Here is an 18,321-nt window from a genome sequence, read left to right as displayed (position 1 = left end):
CCAACTGCCACCAATTGCGTGATTATACATGTTATAAAAACATTAGAGTAGTCTTTGACCTCTCTTCTTTACTTAATACCTACAGTCTCTCGCCAACTCCTGCTGCTTCTTTTCTGTAGCCTGTTTTTTTTCTACAGCGTCGGCAAATGTCTCATTCTTTTCCTGGACTGTTGTAACCTGGGTTCTTTGCTTCCTGCCTCCCTCATTGTTCCAACTGCTCTTTCAGCCTCCGGAGTTGCTTGAAGTTTCATCCTGTGGCAGCCCTGTAAGTAGAGCTTGGAGGGCCCTTCAGAACGTAGAGTAGGGTTGCAACCTCCTTTAACTGCCACCTTCCAGCCCCAGGGTAGTGCAGAGTACTGCAAATAAAGGTATTCTCGTCATCAAATGTTCCCCTATTTATTGATCATCCCTTTATTTCCTACCACCAGCCTCACACCAGCTTTCCCTGCTCCCCAAGCTAGGAATTGAGATGAGGTGACAGATGAGAAGCTGAGGACTGTGGTGGGAACAAGGACTAGAGCACAGGGGTATTGGATCTCCTGCTTGCTCAGCTGGTTTTCTCCCTGCTGCACTCTTCCCAGAGCCTGGGGCTTCTTCCACACCTTCTTCTGCACTACCCAGGCACAGCCCAACCGGTTTCATTTCTAGACTAAAAAAATGATTCAGTAAGGACTTGGAAAGGATCGGGATTTTTTCACTTTAAATGAATAAATATGGAAATATCACGCTCTTTGGCCCTGCTTCTTTGGATCCAGGGCAAAGGACTGCCATGCCCGGAGAGATCCAACAAGCTGCTGCTGTCCAGCCCTGCTCCTCCCCACTCAGCAAGGGCCCTTGCTCTTCCCTATTCTCACCAGAGAGGCACAAGTGCTCCGTCCCTTCCAGCGGCAGGCGGAGGGAAGAGAAAGGGTCTGTTGTTTTTCTCTCCCTGTTTCTCTCCCTCACTGCTGATCACCAAGCTGCTGACCAGGTCAGAAAGCCCTAATGGAAATCCTCCAGTGCTGGGCAGGCTCCTCCTCCTTTGGGGAGCTTGTCCTTGACTGATTTTTCTTTGTCCTGATGGGAAAAAAGAGAGAGAGAGAAAGAAGAAAAAAGAAAAACCACAAACTTCCTTTGAAAACCAGCTTGTAGACAGGGCCTGGAGCGCACGCCCTAGACTCGGCGACTCAGAAATCCCGAAGACGCTCTGAGCGACCTGGGAGCACCTGGGCTGCACCCCTGTCTGCCCGCACGCTCCTCCAGTGCCCCCCGGTCGTGGGCGTGAGTCCGGAAGTAGCCACAATCCAGCCAGGACCGCCGCTCGTAAACCTGGGTAAACCTGTATAAGCTCTGGCGTTGACAGCTGGAAGGCAGCTGGGACTGTGGCGGCGCCCCTCCCTGTACCCACCTCCGCCATCGCATTGCCAGAGTTGAACCCCCCTTCTAGGTCCTGGAACAGCACCCACTTCTGTAAGGTAAAAACTGTTTTAACCATTTCCTTCGCCTTTTCTCCTAACCCCCACTGCTCTTTTTCCTCTCCAGCTCTGGGGAGGTGACACTGGCTGTCCTTCCACCTTGGGTCTCTATAAGTCTGGATTTCGAGAGGAGCTCAGGCAAAAGGAGTACGTAAAAGAGATGCTGCTTGGTCCCTACACTTCCTCCTTTTAATGACACCTTCCCCCTCTCCCTTGCTAGCAAGTAGACAGCGCACTGTGGTTGCCTTATTCTGAGGGAAAATCTAAATCATTAGTTGCATGAAGATTTGGGTCAGACTGAGAGGGAGATTAGAGTGGGACAGTCAGGTACTTGAGGGGAGAGTAAAGTTCCTGGGGAGCCAGGGCAGGGGACACGGGTGTCTTCTTGAAGCTACATACCCGGTTTATATGCTTCTTCCAACTTTTATATGCTTCTTCCAACTTTTGGCTATTTACTGCCTCTGGCTATAGGGAGGGTCCAGGGCTCTTTTGACTCCCTTACTGCCACCAGAGGATAATTCCAGCTGGAGAGAAAGTGTAGGACTTGAGTTAAGAAAAGAGGAAAAGCATGAAATCCTGATTTGTTTGAGAACCTATGAGTCTCAGAGTCTCTCCCGCTCTGAAATACTCCATTATGCCCAACCCACCAGGCATGCCCCCTGTAGAGTGGAACTCCTCCATCACACTTCTGGCCCCTTTTAAAGACTTAGCCCACTTAGCTTTTTGCCCAGATTCTCTGAGACCCAGCTCCCTCTGGTATCCAGCTCCTGGATACCACTGGCCTGGCCAGCTAGTGGCCCAACCCCCGCTTAATTATTGATCATTTCTGGCATTGGACAGAAAAGCTAAGAAATAAGCGCTGTTTTTCTCCAAGCTTTTAAAAAAGTGTCCCAGGCTCTGGTTTCTGCTTCTAAGGCTCATCCTAAGTGTCATTTGGGAAGGGAGGAAAAAAGGAGAGAGAGGGAAAAAAAAAGCTTAAGGCCTGCAGGCAATTTTTGCTGCTGTGATTCGAAATCAACAACATGTAAATGAGATGCAGCTCGCATAAATTATAGTTGAATCAGGAGGATGATCAGTCTGGGTGACTAGGCTTATTTCGGTAACTTTTCTGTTCCTCAACTTCACCCCCCAGGCTTTACCCTAGCCCTAAATTCCTGCCGGATTACAAAAGGAAGCATAGTCTCAGGTTAGGCGGAAGCAAGAGAAAAGATTTCTGACAAGTTTAATTTCTCCCCCTTTCTCACCCTGATCAAGGGGGTGAGGGGAGTAAGGAGGTTGAAGGGAAATGTTTTCCAGGGGGCAGGGTTTGTGGCTTTTTGTTGTCTACGATCCATGGTGTTAATTAAATGTCTATGCTTAGCGCTGGTAGAGAGCGGGTTAAACAGGTCCAGAGTTGACATCTAAAATGACCTAGATGGGAATAGATGGAAAGGACATATGCACAGGTAGAGGAGTGGAGACAGAGCATTTTTTGTTTTACAGAAATCAATAATCAGTATTTTTATATTCCATGTAGTGGGCAAGAGAGTATCTCTGGGTTTCAGCAGTTTTCGGAGCATAGAGGAACTGAGGAGACGTCGCTATCCCAACTCTAGCTGTCAAGAGAAGCTTACTGGAAGAATGGGGTCGGGTGGTGTGTGTGTGTGTGTGTGTGTGTGTGTGTGTGTTTTGTATGTCTAATCTGAAATTACTTATCAGAACTGATCTCTGATTCAAGTCCCCAGGGCCTGCATTTCCCCTCTCCAGCCTACAGGAAGCTCCTCCCAGGATCTTTTTGTTGTGGTTTGCGATTGTGTAAATCTGGAGTTGTGAAGGTGGAGTCCTTTGAGGAGAAGGACTTCTTTCTCACCAGTGTTTCGCCTTTAGGGGCATGGTATTGACTCTCTTTATTCTTCACCCCAAGCACTATATGACTGTTCATCTTTTTGCCCTTGGGATGAGGCAGAGAGAAGATGGCCCTAAAGATATAAGCCATGTGTGCTCAGGATGTTTCCTGAACAGCCAAGGGACAGGGTTCGGGTAGGGCAGAGGAATTACTCTCATTCTGGCTATGGTGGGGTTTAACTGACATGATGCCTATTACAGGGTGAGCTAAAGATCACTGTATTAATAATCATTAGTATAGTTTTAACATTTCTTTCTCCATCTCTTTTTCTTCTTTCTCCTTTTATCCGCCCTTTCTGTCTTGTCTCCATTCCTTGTCCTTCCTGGTTTCAGGGAAGCTGACGCCACCCAATGTCTTCAATCCCACCGGAATCATCCCCCCCAAGCCTGAAAGTCCTGTACCCTCGTTGGTCCTATCTGGTCACAGCAAGTTAGAGGTGAAAGAGCCCGGCCTGGGGCCCTTCTGTTTACCCCAAAGCTGTACTACCTGTAGCCAGGAGTGGCCAACAGACGCTAACCGAGCCTTCTGCACTACATTCCTTTTCCAAGACTTTTCTGGCTCTATCTGCGTTCCAGCCCAATGATTTCCCTCTTATTGGATCGTTCTCTCTTTTGCATATCAAGCCTCGATTAAGCCAGTCCCTGAGGACAATAAAGTCCTTTGGTGCCCCTCAGTTGACCCCTCCTGACCATGGAACACCATGAGCCTGAGCATCCAGTCCGTGGTGAGGCCAGGACTGCGGAAGTGGTCGTCCCTGAAAACCACGAGGTCCTGTCAGAACCCAGTGAGCCCCCTCAGGACAAGGATGCCGAAGAGGCTGATGGGGCAGCTGGAGAACAGGAGCCAGTAGATGAAGCTTTGCTGCCAGCCCAGGGCCAGGGTAACCTCGAGTCCCCTCCACCTGATGCTAGCTCAAGCCAAGAAGGGCCAGCCCAGGGGACACAGCCTGAGGTAGAGACAGCGGGGGCCTGCTCCTGGCCCCAAGAGCTTCCCCAGTCCCCCAGGGCCCGACAACCTGAGCTAGACTTCTACTGTGTAAAGTGGATCCCCTGGAAGGGAGAACGGACACCCATCATCACCCAGAGCACTAACGGCCCTTGCCCTCTCATCGCCATCATGAACATCCTTTTCCTTCAGTGGAAGGTAAGAGAGAGCTTGGATGGGGGCTCAGAAAACCTTGATCATTCTGATTTTCTCAAGCCAAACTTTCCAGATTATTCTTCCTATTTCTCCAGCTTGAACACATGAGATAAGATATTTGTTAAAAACGAAACAAAACAATGATCTGTCCTACTCCTCTGTCTTCTACTGTCTAGCAAATGGGAATGCCTTGCAGTTTTCCACATCCATTCCCTTGCTCCAGTTGCAAGCCTTTCTTTTCCACCACACCTGACTGCTGGACAACCCCTGCCCTCCCCCTGCCTTTCTATGGGTTCCTCCTTCAGTGCTCCATGAAGGAAAGCACACACCTGGCTAACACTTTGTCATTCCTTGCCTCCAGGTGAAGCTGCCACCTCAGAAGGAAGTGATCGCATCAGATGAGCTCATGGCCCATCTTGGTGAGTGACTGGGCCTTGAAGGGGAATTGCCCAAAAGCTTCCAGTGCTATCTACTCAGCCAGAAATCCAGGGTGTTGAGGGACTCCCCATGCGGGGATCTTATGTGGCAGGGAAGGTAAAAATCTGTGGGGCTTCTCTGCAAGGCTGGGGAATGAAAAGGAAAAGTGAAGGTGTCAGGAGTCCTGGGTTGTCACCCCAATTCTTCCCTTAGCTTTCACATGGAACCTTGTGTGTACCCTTCACCTTTGTGGGCCCATTTCTTCCTCTGAGAAACTAAAGCCCTTTGCAACTGTGAAAATCTGTGGTTCTGTGACATTACCTCCATTCTCCTGGAGAAGAGGAAGCAACTTTTGGGACTGTTGGCGGGGTAAGCTGATAAGGAATCCTGTCTTGTAGGAGACTGCCTTCTATCCATCAAGCCCCAGGAGAAGTCAGAAGGACTTCAGCTTAATTTTCAGCAGGTGAGGCGAAAGGTCTGTGGACATGGGGGTTTGCAGGCTTATAAGGAGACACCCAGGCTATTAAGAGAGGCTTTTCTGATGCTTCTCAGGAGGGTTCCTTGAACCATAATTTCTTTCTGCAGGAGGGGGAGGGTGTATCTCTGTCCTAGAAAATATGTTCATCTACATAAGATAAAGAAGGGTTGAGACAAGGGAGGAATTTCCATTGTAAGAGAACACCAGGGAAGAAAAGCAACAAGATTAATTTTTTTTTTCCTGGAGGTGGGAGTGGGGAGGGGAGGGGAGGCTAGAATAGCCATCATTTTCTTTTTTTTCCCCAGTTTTATTGAGATTTAATTGACATATAACACTGTGTCAGGTTCTTTTTTTCCATTTTATTTTATTTTTTAAATTGAAGTATAGTTGATTTATAATATTGTGTTAGTTTCAGGTGTACAGAGTAATGATTCAGTATTTTGCACATTATATTCCATAATAGGTTATTTTAAGATACTAGGTATAATTCCATGTGCTATACAGTATATCCTTGTTTACCTATAGCACTGTGTAAGTTTAAAATATACATGTGTTGATTTGATCTATCCATTATTTTATTTTCTACCCCAGAATGTGGACGATGCAATGACAGTGCTGCCTAAACTGGCCACAGGTCTGGATGTCAATGTGCGATTCACAGGTGTCTCTGATTTTGAGTATACACCTGAGTGCAGCATCTTTGACCTCCTAGGCATACCTCTGTACCATGGCTGGCTTGTTGATCCACAGGTGAGGGTAGGGGGCGCAAGTGAGACTCAGTCAGCTCAAGCTGAGAGAGAAGCAAAATTTTGTGTGGAGGGGTTTAGGGAGGTAGGGAGTAGATTGGCTTGGGAGGGGATTAGGGTTTAGAGGCTGGATCCAGTGCAGGATTCCTTTAATTTTCACCTTTCTGGGGGGTAACATTCAAATACAAGCAAACAATATGGAAATAGGTCAATTCTTCAGACATCAAAAGTTTCAGGAAGCTTTGGTCGTAGGGTTTGCAGTCTTTGTGGGCTTGCTTCACTTCCTTCCTGTAAAAGATCTCCATTTTTTTGGTACCACCCCACCCCGCTGCTCATGCAGAGTCCTGAGGCTGTGAGTGCAGTTGGGAAACTGAGTTATAACCAACTGGTAGAGAAGATCATCACCTGCAAGCACTCCAGTGACACCAACCTCGTGACAGAAGGTGACCTCCCTCCCTTCTCTTCTGTGGATCTTATGTGGAGGGAGTGATGGCTACTTAGGTTTAGTGTTTATTGTCTGTCTCCCCACCACCATGTCCCACTAGAATGTGAGCTCCATGAGAGGGAGTTTGGGGAATTGTCTATCTAGTTCACTGACGTGTCCCCCGGTACCTAGTGCGACGCCTGGCAAAAAGTAGCTCTCAGTTAGAATCTGTTGAATGAATGAATACAGCCAGGCTTCAAGGAAGCGATTTCACAAGGTGGGACTGACCCCTAGGGCTTTGACAGGCGCTCTCTGGATGATCCTACCGTGGACTTTGCATTTAAGCCACCCGCCCCCCCCCCCTTTCTTGTGCCCTGCTGCCAGGCCTGATTGCAGAGCAGTTCCTGGAGACCACCGCTGCACAGCTGACCTACCATGGTCTGTGTGAGCTAACAACAGCTGCCAAGGAGGGCGAACTTAGCGTCTTTTTCCGGAACAACCACTTTAGCACTATGACTAAGCACAAGGTGATGAGGGTTTAGGAGGTGGGGGTTTGGAGTGCTGTCATTCCCTCATGCCTTTTTCTTCTGGGTCAGTGTTTCAGTCAGGATAAAGGTAGATTAAGCTGTGATAACAAATGACCCCTGAACCCCAGTGGTTTACCACAACAAAGGTTTATTTCTTTTTTCAAAAAAATATTTATCTATTTATTTATTTTGGCTGTGCCGATCTTAGTTGCGGCACACGGGATCTTCGTTGCGGCATGCAGACTTCTTACTTGCGGTATGCGGACTCTTAGTTGAGGCATGCATTCGGGATCTAGTTCCCCGACCAGGGATCAAACCCGAGCCCCTGCGTTGGGAGCACGGAGTCTTACCCACTGGACCACCAGGGAAGTCCCCAAAGGTTTATTTCTCACGCATGTTGCACGTCCACTGCAGATTGGCTGCAGCTCTGTCCCACATCATCTTCACTTTGGGGCCCAGGCTGACAAAACAGCCTTTGTCTGGAACATAGGAGGGGAAAGTGCGGGGGTGGGGAACACACCGCACGCGTGCTTTTAGTGCTTCTGCCTGGAAATGACAATGTCAGTTCTGCTAACATCTCACTGGCCAGAGCAAGCCATAAGGAGTAAGCCTGCCATCAGTGGGACAAGAAAGTGTAAATCCTCTCCCAGGAAGGGGCAGTGGAATTTTTGAACAATACTATAGTTTTCCAAAGCTAAAAATTGTCTGAGCTCTCTAGGAATTGAGTAGAAGAGGGAAAGGTCATTGGTTCTCAAAGGATTTATCCTTATAACCATCAGGTGAGCCCAGAGAACCATGGGAAGTAGGGTAGGAAGCAGGGCTGTATGCGGGACTTTAGCCCGAGGACTCCATGTTTGACCACAGTGACCACCATACTCACACCCAGCTGACCACGACTCAGACAGCCCTTCCTTCTCCCCACAGCCGCGCATATTTATAAAAGATCCACATGCTCACACTGACACGTTCCAGCTAGCACACCGATTGATTCCAATGGTCTCTGTGCATCTCAGATAGGGGCCTCTGTCACCTGTCCCACCAATGCACTTTGTCCTCCTCTTTGCAGGGTCACTTGTACCTACTGGTCACCGACCAGGGCTTTCTACAGGAGGAGCAAGTGGTGTGGGAGAGCCTGCACAACGTGGACGGAGACAGCTGTTTCTGTGACTCTGACTTTCACCTAAGTCACTCCCTAGGCAAGGGACCTGGAGCAGAAGGTGGGAGTGGCTCCCCAGAAAAGCAGCGGCAGGTGGACCAGGTGTGTGGGGTCCCTGGGGCGGGTTCAGAGAGCATGTCCGCCTCAGAGAGCTTCTTGCCATAGGTGCGAGTTGCCTGCATCTTATTATCTAGAGACTGTGACATACGACAGCCATGCCCCTCTCCTCTGTTACCTTTCGGACCATCTCAGCACTTGGTGTGTATTCTCTGGCACCAGAGGTAAAATACTTGGCTGGGGCTTCCCTGGTGGCGCAGTGGTTGAGAGTCCGCCTGCCGATGCAGGGGACACGGGTTCGTGCCCCGGTCCGGGAAGATCCCACATGCCACGGAGCGGCTGGGCCCGTGAGCCATGGCCACTGAGCCTGCGTGTCCGGAGCCTGTGCTCCGCAACGGGAGAGGCCACAACAGTGAGAGGCCCGCGTACCGCAAAAAAACAAACAAACAAAAAACTTGGCTATATGTGTTGCTCTGGAGAAGGAGCTGGAGAATTGGAAGGACGAGGAAAGGCTGCTTTTTTTGTTGTCGTTATTTATTTATTTATTTTTTTGGCCACACAGCTTGTGGGATCTTAGTTCCCTGACCAGGGATTGAACCCGTGCCCCCTGCCAGTGGAAGCTCAGAGTCCTAACCACTGGACCGCCAGGGAGCTCCCAGGAAAGGCTGGTTTGGAAACCTAAACACAGCCTGGACATCCCCCCGCCCCAGCCTCCCTCACCATCCCCGTTCTTTCCCCTCTCTCCAGGACTACCTGATCGCCTTGTCCCTGCAGCAGCAGCCGTCCTCGCAAGGCACATTGGGTCTTAGCGACCTGGAGCTGGCCCAGCAACTTCAGCAAGAGGAGTACCAACAGCACCAAGCCGCCCAGCCCGTGGCAGCACGTGCCCTGTTACCGCAGGTGGGTCTGCTCCCCCTGCCCTTAGCGCTGCCCTTCCAGCGTTCCCACATCCTCAGTGTGCCACTCCTACTTCCCCTGGTCCAGACACTTGTTATTCCTGCCATGTCCCTTCAAGGTTTCCCTCGGGGCCTTTCTCCTGTCTGTCCCTCTCCTCTGGGTCCCTTCCTGTCTTTCTCTCCCCACTGCCTCTCCCAATCCTGACCCTGCTTCCATCTAGAGTCTCTGTCCTGGACTCTTCCACAGTTGATGGGTGACCAATTGTTAAATCTGATACAGGGGAGAGGAGCTGCATTTGGACGCCCAGCTGCCGAGCGTCGGCAGAGGCCGAAGCAAGAGTCCGACTGTGTCCTCCTGTAGCCCCGCTCAGTGCCAGGCTGCCTTGCCTCCGCTTGCAGAGGCTGGGGCTATTTTGCTTGCTCCCTGGCTCAACTTGAGATATGCAGGGTAACTTATTTATGGAATGTTGGGGATCAGAGCAGGCAGTAAATGCCAAGGTCAGACTTGGTGACGTCTTTGCCCTCACGTGCTGCCTCCTCTTCCTCCCAGCCATCCTGGGCAACATTGGGGTTGGTCTGGTGAGGATTTCTGATTCCCAACTCCCTTTCCCCAGAATAGTCACATTAATATACAGACTCAGGCTCCAGGGTGAGGTCCCTGTCTAGAACCCATCTCCCCTACTTTCTGCTCCTGCAGGCCCACCCGTATCCATACATTTGTTTCAGGGTTTAATTTGGGTTTCTATCTCCATTATTTGTAATGCCTTCCTAGGGGTTTGGAAATAAAACTTCTTTCCTGAGGTCTGTTGTTTGCCTTACCCTGCAGCTATGGGGTTAAGTATTTGACTCAATTGAGGAATGCAAAAAGGGGGAGGGGGAGGTAAAAAGGTATGAGGGGGTGGCCTGTCATTTCTAATACAAGCAGCAGGGGGAGCCAAAGCCTGCTTTTTCGTTTTTTACCTGTTTTCGATATGTCTTCTTTTGGAAGTAGTACTATAATTTGTGAGGTGGGTTTCCAAGTTCCTGCTTTGGACAGATGAATTTGGGGATTGTGCACCCTGATAACCCAATCTTCCCGTGCAGGGGAGGGTTAGCTTGATCCTCTGCTTGCTTCTCAGGTCATACAGATGGTCCTTTGCTACCTCTAACCATTTCTGACCTCATTGTGGTTCCTGGTTCTCAATTATTTTTCCTGAAATTTCCTGGTGAAGAGAGATTAACGGGGGGGGGGGAGGGGAGACACCGAGGGGAGGGGGGGTTGTTGACAACTGCAGTCTAGAGCCTCAAACAGGACTCCTGTTGAATATCCAACATGAAAGGCACCTCCAGCTTCAAGGCCTCCTCCCAGCCCATGTCCTGCTCCACCCAAACTTCAATCAGGGAACACAAATGACAGTGAAGTTTGCCAAAAGAATTCAAATATCAGTGAGATGTGCTGGCCAGAATACGGAAAGAATGAGTAGAGCAGAAACTATCAAAGAGATCCCATTATCGCATACCCAAGACAGAGCTAGGGGACCCAGGTGCAGATATCACTTTGAAATGAGGGAAATTAAGGGATTTAAGAGGAACTTGGAGTTCCAGACTCCACAAGAAGCTGGAACGTGGTGCTCAAGTGAGGGGTTATTTTATTTGGAGGCCCAGCTGGTCTCCTGCAGGCTCACCCATACATGGGAATCTCAGATTCTTGAAGGTCATATGGGGATGAGGTCTCAGAGGTCTTCAGCCCTGCACAGGGCTAGTAGGGCTGACCGGCAGTTCCCTTTCACTGCATTCTGCAGACAAGAAAGTCAAGTATTAGAAAGACCCACCACCACCATGGCTTAGGCACTCTGTCCTCTCCCTCGCGCTGGCCCAGAGATTGTGTGGTGCCCGGAGTCCTGCACTAAATTCACCAAAGACCCATGAGTTCTCCAGGACATGATGACATAGATGACTATGCTCCACTGTGTGCAGTGTGGAGGTTAGGGGTGAAGCTCCGGGGCTCCAGGTTAAGAACCAGCGAAGTCTCACCTGGAGGGAAGAGTAGAGGGACTTCCCAAATTTCTTTTGAACTCAGCTCGGATACTTAGAAGATCAGTCTCACTTCGAGAAATAAGGATACGCATCAGAACTTGGTAATTGTCTCAGTTTCCTGGTAGAGGAAGAAAGAGAATGTGGATGTGGTGGTAGTGACATTCTCACAGACTAGGGATTGGGCCACATGGTGAATTATTCTAGGGAGTGTTGGTGAAGAGAGAGTCAAGGAAAAGAGAAATATGCATTATGTAAGGGTAATGATGTGGCAGGAAAGATCGATTGCTGTGGGGAATATTACTGGACAATTACTTGTTCCATCCACGTCTTTCCTGGCCCTGCCACTAGCTTAGAGCCTCGCTCTTGAGTACCTCGCTCCAAGGGCAGGTACTCAAGAAAAGATAGAGGAGACTTGCCACCTATAAAGACTTACAGCATGAGGGACTTCCCTAGTGGCGCAGTGGTTAAGAATCTGCCTGCCAGTGCAGGGGACACGGGTTCGAGCCCTGGTCCGGGAAGATCCCACGTGCCGCGGAGCAACTAAGCCCATGCGCCACAACTACTGAGCCCACATGTCACAACTACTGAAGCCCGCACGACTAGAGCCCGTGCTCTGCAACAAGAGAAGCCACCACAATGAGAAGCCCGCGCTCCACAATGAAGAGTAGCCCCCGCTCTCCACAACCAGAGAAAGACTGCGTGCAGCAACACTCAATGCAGCCAAAAAAAAAAAAATCTTAAAAAAGAAATCTTAAAAAAAAAAAAAAAGATTTACGGCATGAAATCCAGAAAGACTGTTTTTAACTTACAAGTTCGAGAAAGTCCAAGGAGGATGCACCCACCCTGTCCCTAAACTGAGTTGATGGGGCTCTGATAGGGAGCAGGGTCATGTGACTTCCCGTTCTGATCCTGACCTACCAGGGTCGTCTTGTTATCCTCATCTTTATACATCAGTTTCTCCTGGTTGGACCCCTGGGGTTCAGCATCACTGTCCTTCTCTCATACCTGCACCAGGCCTCTTGCCTTTTGGTTAAAGATGGTAATGGAGGGTTCAGTTTAGAAATAATAGAGATATAGTACATATTCAAATCATGAGCTATAACTGATTATAATAAAATATTTTGGGGACTTCCCTGGTGGTCCAGTGGTTAAGACTCTACAATCCCAATGCAGGGGGCCCAGGTTCGATCCCTGGTCAGGGAACTATATCCTGCATGCTGCAGCTAAGACCCAGTGCAGCCAAATAAATAAATAAATATTTAAAAAAAAAAAAAAGGAAAGAAATGTTAAAAAAAATTTTTTTTTGGTTGCAAAAAACCTGTTTGTGTCATGAGCTGTGCACTGGTGTTGTCATCATTTCCTATTATCCTCTTTTTCAGAGTTATCTCAGTCACTTGACTCATAAGACCCTTCCCAGAACTGCCTGAAACCTACACTTAGGGCAACCCCACAGATCATAAACTCCCACAAAGAAACAAACAAAAAAAATGATGAAGTGAATACAGGATGCTATATATATATTTTTTTAAATATTTACTTATTTATTTGGTTGCACGGGGTCTTAGTTGCGGCACGCATGTGGGATCTAGTTCCCCGGCCAGGGATTGAACCCAGGCCCCCTGCATTGGGAGCATGGAGTCTTAACCACTGTGCCACCAGGGAAGTCCCCAGGATGCTATATTTTATTTGGACTCATTCATTACCTAATTGTCAGTGGGCCTGATGGCTACTCTTTGTTTTGTTTTGTTTTTTTTGCACTTTAAATTAAATTAAATTTATTTATTTAGCTTTTGGCTGTGGCTTGTGGGATTTTAGTTCCCCGACCAGGTATGGAACCCAGGCCCTCAGCAGTGAGAGCAAGGAGCCCTAACCACTGGACCGCCAGGGAATTCCCTGATGGCTACTCTTTTGAATTCCATGTATCCTTGGTTTTATGTTGTGATGAAGACTGCCAAATGCTTCCCAGTATCCATTCTTCCCTTCTTCCAACTCTTGTTACTCCATAGTTATAGAATTGGGGTAGGAGTCACTCATTAACTGAATATTCCCAATGGTGTACAAGTACCCTCTACACCAAACCTATATCAAACATAATTCTTGTCTTGTTACTTGAGAATATATTTGGCATCTCATACTGCCCTAGGATCTTTATAATGAACCTTCATTTTATGGTTCAGATTGGTCTGAATTTGTCCTGAATCAGCTGTCATTTAAAGGTCATTTTTCTGAATAAATATTCATCACAGTTATGTTTTCACATTTCTCTCATAAAAGAATAGTTTGGAAGTGTCTTGATTTTTCCCTTTTTTTTCAGAAAAATAGGCCTGTATTATTTTTTGACTCATACTTCTAAGATAAATCTGGCATTTACATCCAAGAGTCTACCAGCAATAAATGATTGTAAAGTATTTGGATTACAGAGTCCTGTAACCCAAATACTTTACAATCATCTATTGCTGTGGTATAAGTTTGTTTTTATGACAGGAATTTAGATAACCACAACTCTTCCAATGAATCTTAGTGTTCACTCATTATAAAAGTACAGGCTTTATTGGATGGGTACAGTAATCTACTGTCAAAATGGAAATCTCTGGATGATAAAATAAATGCTTCTATGTATTGTCGAATAGCTGTTAGTAGGCATGATGGTTTCTCAACCAGTATACAAAAAGCTATTCCATCTTCAAATTTTTGGTGAGCTTTTTTATTTATAAGTTTTGGGGGACAGTTGTACTAGGAGACCTAGCTCAACGAGCACAATGACCGGATTCTGTTTATGAAATTCCTCAAACCAAGATCGCCAATTTAAGTTTGGATAATACGGAACAATAGACCAACACCTATGATATAGACCAGGAGTTGATACATGGCAGTTACATGTCCTATAGGATCATTATGTGTATTGTAGGAGACTAGGTGACTTAATAGCTGTGTGACCTTGGGCAAGGTATTTAACCTCTCTGTACTTCAGTTTTTTCATCTATAAAACAAGGATGTGAGTGTGGATGTGAGGATTCACTGAAATGTGTAATGTGCTTGGCATAGGCCCTGGCACACAAGGAGCCCCTAAGAAACGGTGGCTCTTTTGCTATTTTTTCTAGTGTTATCACCATCCTCATTCTGGCAACTGAATCCATATCTGTATTTGGCCACCTAGACATTAATTGGGCCAAAAATTTTAGCTTTGGTGCCCTGGTGGGTCAACTAACCTATCTCTAACCACAGCTCACTCCTCTACTCTTCACAAGACAGTTTGTAAACCTAGGAAAAGAGAGCTGCTCTATGTTTACAAAATAATATGAGATTGTTACATTAGCAGGAGCGTGAAACCTCCTCTCTCTTGCCCAGGAGATACTCTATGGAGTATCGTCAGTTCCTCCTTCCGGGCTCCTTCTCGGTCTACAGACTGGTTTCTAAAAGGTAATATGCCCAAGTGCAGAGGGAAGGGGCTCACCTTGGCCTGCAATGGCCCTTGGCAGCCTCTGTGCATCCTTGTCTATACTGAAGCTCAAGAAGGTTCTGAAGATGCCCCAAGCTGCGGTCTGTAAGAGCACGGGGGTACCAAAGTCTGCCCATTCCCCAGTGCCCCAGCCAGGCCCTGGGCATGGCCTCAGGGCCAGCTCTCCCTTTCCTATTCCCCGTCCCACCCCCCAGCCCCTGTGTTGATGTAAAAAAAAAAAAAGATTCCTACAATCCCAGCAGTGCCTACCTTGTTGGCAAGGCCCAGGTGGCTGAGGATCTCCTGAGCCAGGGATAGTCCCATCTTCCTGCTGGTCACAGACATGGTGCGACTGGATGCCCTGGGGGGAGGGACACAGGAGCCAATTCAGGGGAACGTCCCAGCCTTTCTGGGCTGCTTTTTGACCCCAGGTCCGGGAGCTTGGACTCCCTTTACCCATTCCTCTCCTTTGTTGCAGAAAAAAAGAACAACCCACTTGGCAGGTTTGGGAGCCCAAGTGGAGGGTAAGAGGCGAGCCTCCACCTTCCCCACCACTCACCATCCTTCTGGAAGCAAATTTGATCAGGGATGCTGCTAGAACTAGCACCAAACAAACCCTCCCAGACTCTAGGGTTGGTCCCAAGGCTCCCCAGCCCTTGGTCTGAGGTGGATGATCCCCTTCTGAGGTCACCTCCCTTCCTTCCATGGCCTGGCTGGGTGTTCCTGGGGCAGTGTAAGGGAGGCGAGGCGAGGCAGCAGGATTAAGTATGTGGGGCGGGAGATAACCGCATTTTCTCCCACCTTCAGCCCCAGCCTCCAAGTAAGCCCCACGCCCTGCCCACAGAGCTTCCACCACTGTGCGCCTTTCACCCTCGGAGTCTCCAGCTGGGATCTTTAGGTCAGCAGGTGCAATCTCTGAGCTGACATGAGTATGTGTTCTTGTGGGTACATGGGTGCCTGGAGAAGGAAGCAGGCACTCATGTTAGAAAAGGAAAACTCCTTTCTCCCTCCCCCAGGTGATCAACAAGTTCCTCCATCCACCCCCAGCCGCAGCATGAGAGCCCAGGTCCAGTGCTTACCCGGAGGCGCTGGGGGCGAAGTGGGTGTCCTCAGAGCCTGGTGGCGTACCGTGTATGGGCACCAGCTCCTGTGTGGCCTGGTACAGGAGAGAGTGTGTGTGCAGCCCAAGCTGAACAGCCAGTCAGATGACCTCTCCAGCAGACCAGCCCAGCTATCCTCTCAGGCTCTGGCCCCTCCCAAATGTGGCAAAGGACCAGGCTGTACCGGGTCCCACATGCCAACACCTCCCTACCCAGCATCTCTCCTCCCAGGAACTGGCCTTAACCCATGCAGAGAACTCCGCTGGCCTCTCAGCAGCTCAGCCCCGACACAGGAGGCTTTGTGCACTGCCGTCCCAGCGGGGCCAGGTGGGACCACAGAAGCCCAGTCTCCAAGTCCAGCTTCTGACCTGGCTCTGCCTCTGACTCCAGCTCCCTGGGGGCGTGGGGGTGGGGGCAGGTCAGACAAGGCTCCAGGCTTATTTGGAAGCTGGTACGGAAAAACCTGTTGGGGCACATACCAGCAGGGCACCCCAGCCTGCATCCCAGAGGGGTATTAGAGCAGTAGCGAGTGGGAGTGATTGGAAGAGAGTAGTAGAGTGAGTGGGGGCGGGGGGGACGGGACTGTGTAAATCTTTAGGGAAGGAAGGGCACAGGTATTCCGGGGATAGGAGCAGATCAGAGTCAAGAGAGAAAAACGCACAGGGTGTTCCCTGTGGGCAGAAGCACCGTGCTTCCAAAAGGCAACAGGGAGATGAAAGAGGCTCTCTGGGTCCCTGTGTCTTAGATTCCTTGTGTTGCCTTTTGGCCGCCAGGGCTGTTTTAGCTGCAGGTGATGCAACCCCAGCAGCTGGGCTGGAGGCTGTCTGTGCACAGAGCAGCAGGTAACAGTTTTGGGGAGCCTCAGGGGCCCCTGAGCAGACAATTACTCGAATATCACAGCCAACTCCCTAGGGTCTGAGAGCAGTCTCCTTCCTGCTGCCCTAGACAGGTCTGCTGGGGGCTGGGCACAGAAGCCAGAGATCCTCTGCCACTCTCCCACCCTGGGAAAGTCCTCACTGGCTTTCTGAGGAGGGACCAGCAGCTCTTCCTCAGAGCAGACCAGGCCTAAGGAGATGTTATAAAGGGAGACTTCCATGGTGGCAATCATGGCTTCTCACTTTTCTCTCCTGTTAAAGTGGAAAACACGCACCAATTTTTGCTGGAGAATGTGGGTTCAGTCCCAGCTCTTCCACTTGTTATGTTCTGCAACCTCAGCTAGTCACTTCAGGTCTCCATCATGTCTCTGTTTCTTTTTCTCTTTTTTGGCCGTGCCATGCGGCATGCGGGATCTTCCCTGACCAGAGATCGAATCTGTGCCCCCTGCATTGGGTTTGCAGAGTCTTAACCATTGGATCGCCAGGAAAGTCCCTCTGTTTTCTTTACCTGAAAAAAAAAAAAAAAAAAAAGGGAATATTGGGAGAAGATAAACTGTGTGTGGGGGGTGGTGGTGGGGAGGCGGAATCCTGGGGCACCTGAGAATAGACTTCCTGGGAGGATTAAATGAGGTAATATGTGTGATGGCACTTGGCAGAGAAAAGTGCCTTGTAAATTAGGGTTGCCGGATTTAGTAAATACAGCACATAATTTGTTAGTATTAAGTATGACCCATATATTTCGTAGGATATACTATACTAATAAATTATTTGCTGTTTGTCTGAAATTGTAATTTAACTGAGCATCCTATATTTTACCTGGCAACCTGAAAAATGGGATGCAGTTTCAGCATGGTGATTAAAAGCAAAGGTTCTGAAGCCAGATTCCTTAGACTTAGAATTCTGGTCAGCTGTGTGACCTTGGCAACCACCTTAACCTTTCTGTGCTCAGTTTCCTCCTTGTCAAAATGGAGATAATAACAGTGTTTATATTATAGGCTATTGTGAGAATTAAATAAATTAATACATGTAAAGCACTTTAGAAGAGAGCTGGGCACAGAATGGTAAGTACACATGTCAAAATGTTAACGAATATGTAATAATTAATATTGTTATGTTATTTTATAACGATAACTGTTATTAGCATCTCCCTAAGAATTCCAACCTTGGCTCTCTTCTGTAACTTCTTTCTTGCCAATCCCCAATCTGGCCACAAGAGGCCATCGAAACCCACTGAGAGAGAGCCTCGAGACCCCTGGCGGCCACTTGAGGTCTCTGAGGCTCTGGCTCCAGCCACAGATATCCAGGGGCTCTCTTGGCCCACTTGTTGGGCTCCAGCCACAGATATCCAGGGGCTCTCTTGGCCCACAGTCTCCCGAGGACATCAGGTTCCTAGGTGAACTTGGTGGGCAGGCAGAGTCGGGGAAGAGCCTCAGGTAGACATCTACGCAAGCAACCCTACTGAGACAGACCTCAGGACACATGCAGGAGACTTCTAGGCTGGGTTACCCTAGTACAGCGGCTCCACAGCCAGGGTCCCTGTGCCTTTGGTTTTCTGTACCCTTCAGAATCTTTTTTGGGCACGCGTTCCAAGCAGGCTTAGGGGGAAATGAAGGGTGAGAAAGGGCTCCTGTTTCCCCAGTCCAAACCTCTGCAAGGTACTGCTGGCTGACCTGCAAGGCTGAATCCTGAATTTGGAGGCAGAAGAGTGGTC

At 48.9% G+C, this 18,321-nt stretch overlaps 2 protein-coding genes across 3 annotated transcripts; one reads left to right on the top strand and one right to left on the bottom strand.

Annotated features, from left to right (window-relative positions):
- The first annotated feature begins 629 nt into the window (after positions 1-629).
- Positions 630-9,976, top strand: MINDY1 (MINDY lysine 48 deubiquitinase 1). Of its 2 annotated transcripts, XM_079932497.1 has the most exons (10): positions 630-1,454; positions 3,672-4,482; positions 4,841-4,898; positions 5,295-5,359; positions 5,966-6,124; positions 6,461-6,563; positions 6,929-7,071; positions 8,138-8,329; positions 9,032-9,184; positions 9,461-9,976. In XM_079932497.1, the coding sequence occupies exons 2-10, from the start codon at positions 4,030-4,032 to the stop codon at positions 9,539-9,541; spliced, it is 1,407 nt and encodes a 468-aa protein (XP_079788623.1). In that variant the 5' UTR covers positions 630-1,454; positions 3,672-4,029; the 3' UTR covers positions 9,542-9,976. The 2 variants fall into 2 exon arrangements, with proteins under 2 accessions (XP_079788623.1, XP_079788624.1); XM_079932498.1 differs by lacking the exon at positions 5,966-6,124 and having other exon boundaries at positions 633-1,454.
- Positions 9,977-10,453: 477 nt separating this feature from the next.
- Positions 10,454-15,819, bottom strand: ANXA9 (annexin A9). The gene is given in 8 exon segments (XM_079942766.1): positions 10,454-10,955; positions 11,194-11,228; positions 11,231-11,305; positions 11,308-11,367; positions 14,651-14,738; positions 14,906-14,996; positions 15,437-15,592; positions 15,715-15,819. Coding segments are annotated over 6 exon segments (396 nt in total). The 5' UTR covers positions 14,981-14,996; positions 15,437-15,592; positions 15,715-15,819; the 3' UTR covers positions 10,454-10,892.
- Between the last annotated feature and the right edge of the window lie 2,502 nt (positions 15,820-18,321).

Source organism: Stenella coeruleoalba (genome assembly GCF_951394435.1).
Source record: "Stenella coeruleoalba genome assembly, chromosome: 1".
In the NCBI taxonomy this organism is placed as follows: domain Eukaryota; kingdom Metazoa; phylum Chordata; class Mammalia; order Artiodactyla; family Delphinidae; genus Stenella; species Stenella coeruleoalba.
The sequence above is the reverse complement of the archived record's forward strand: the minus strand, read 5'-3'. Positions and strand labels throughout refer to the sequence as shown.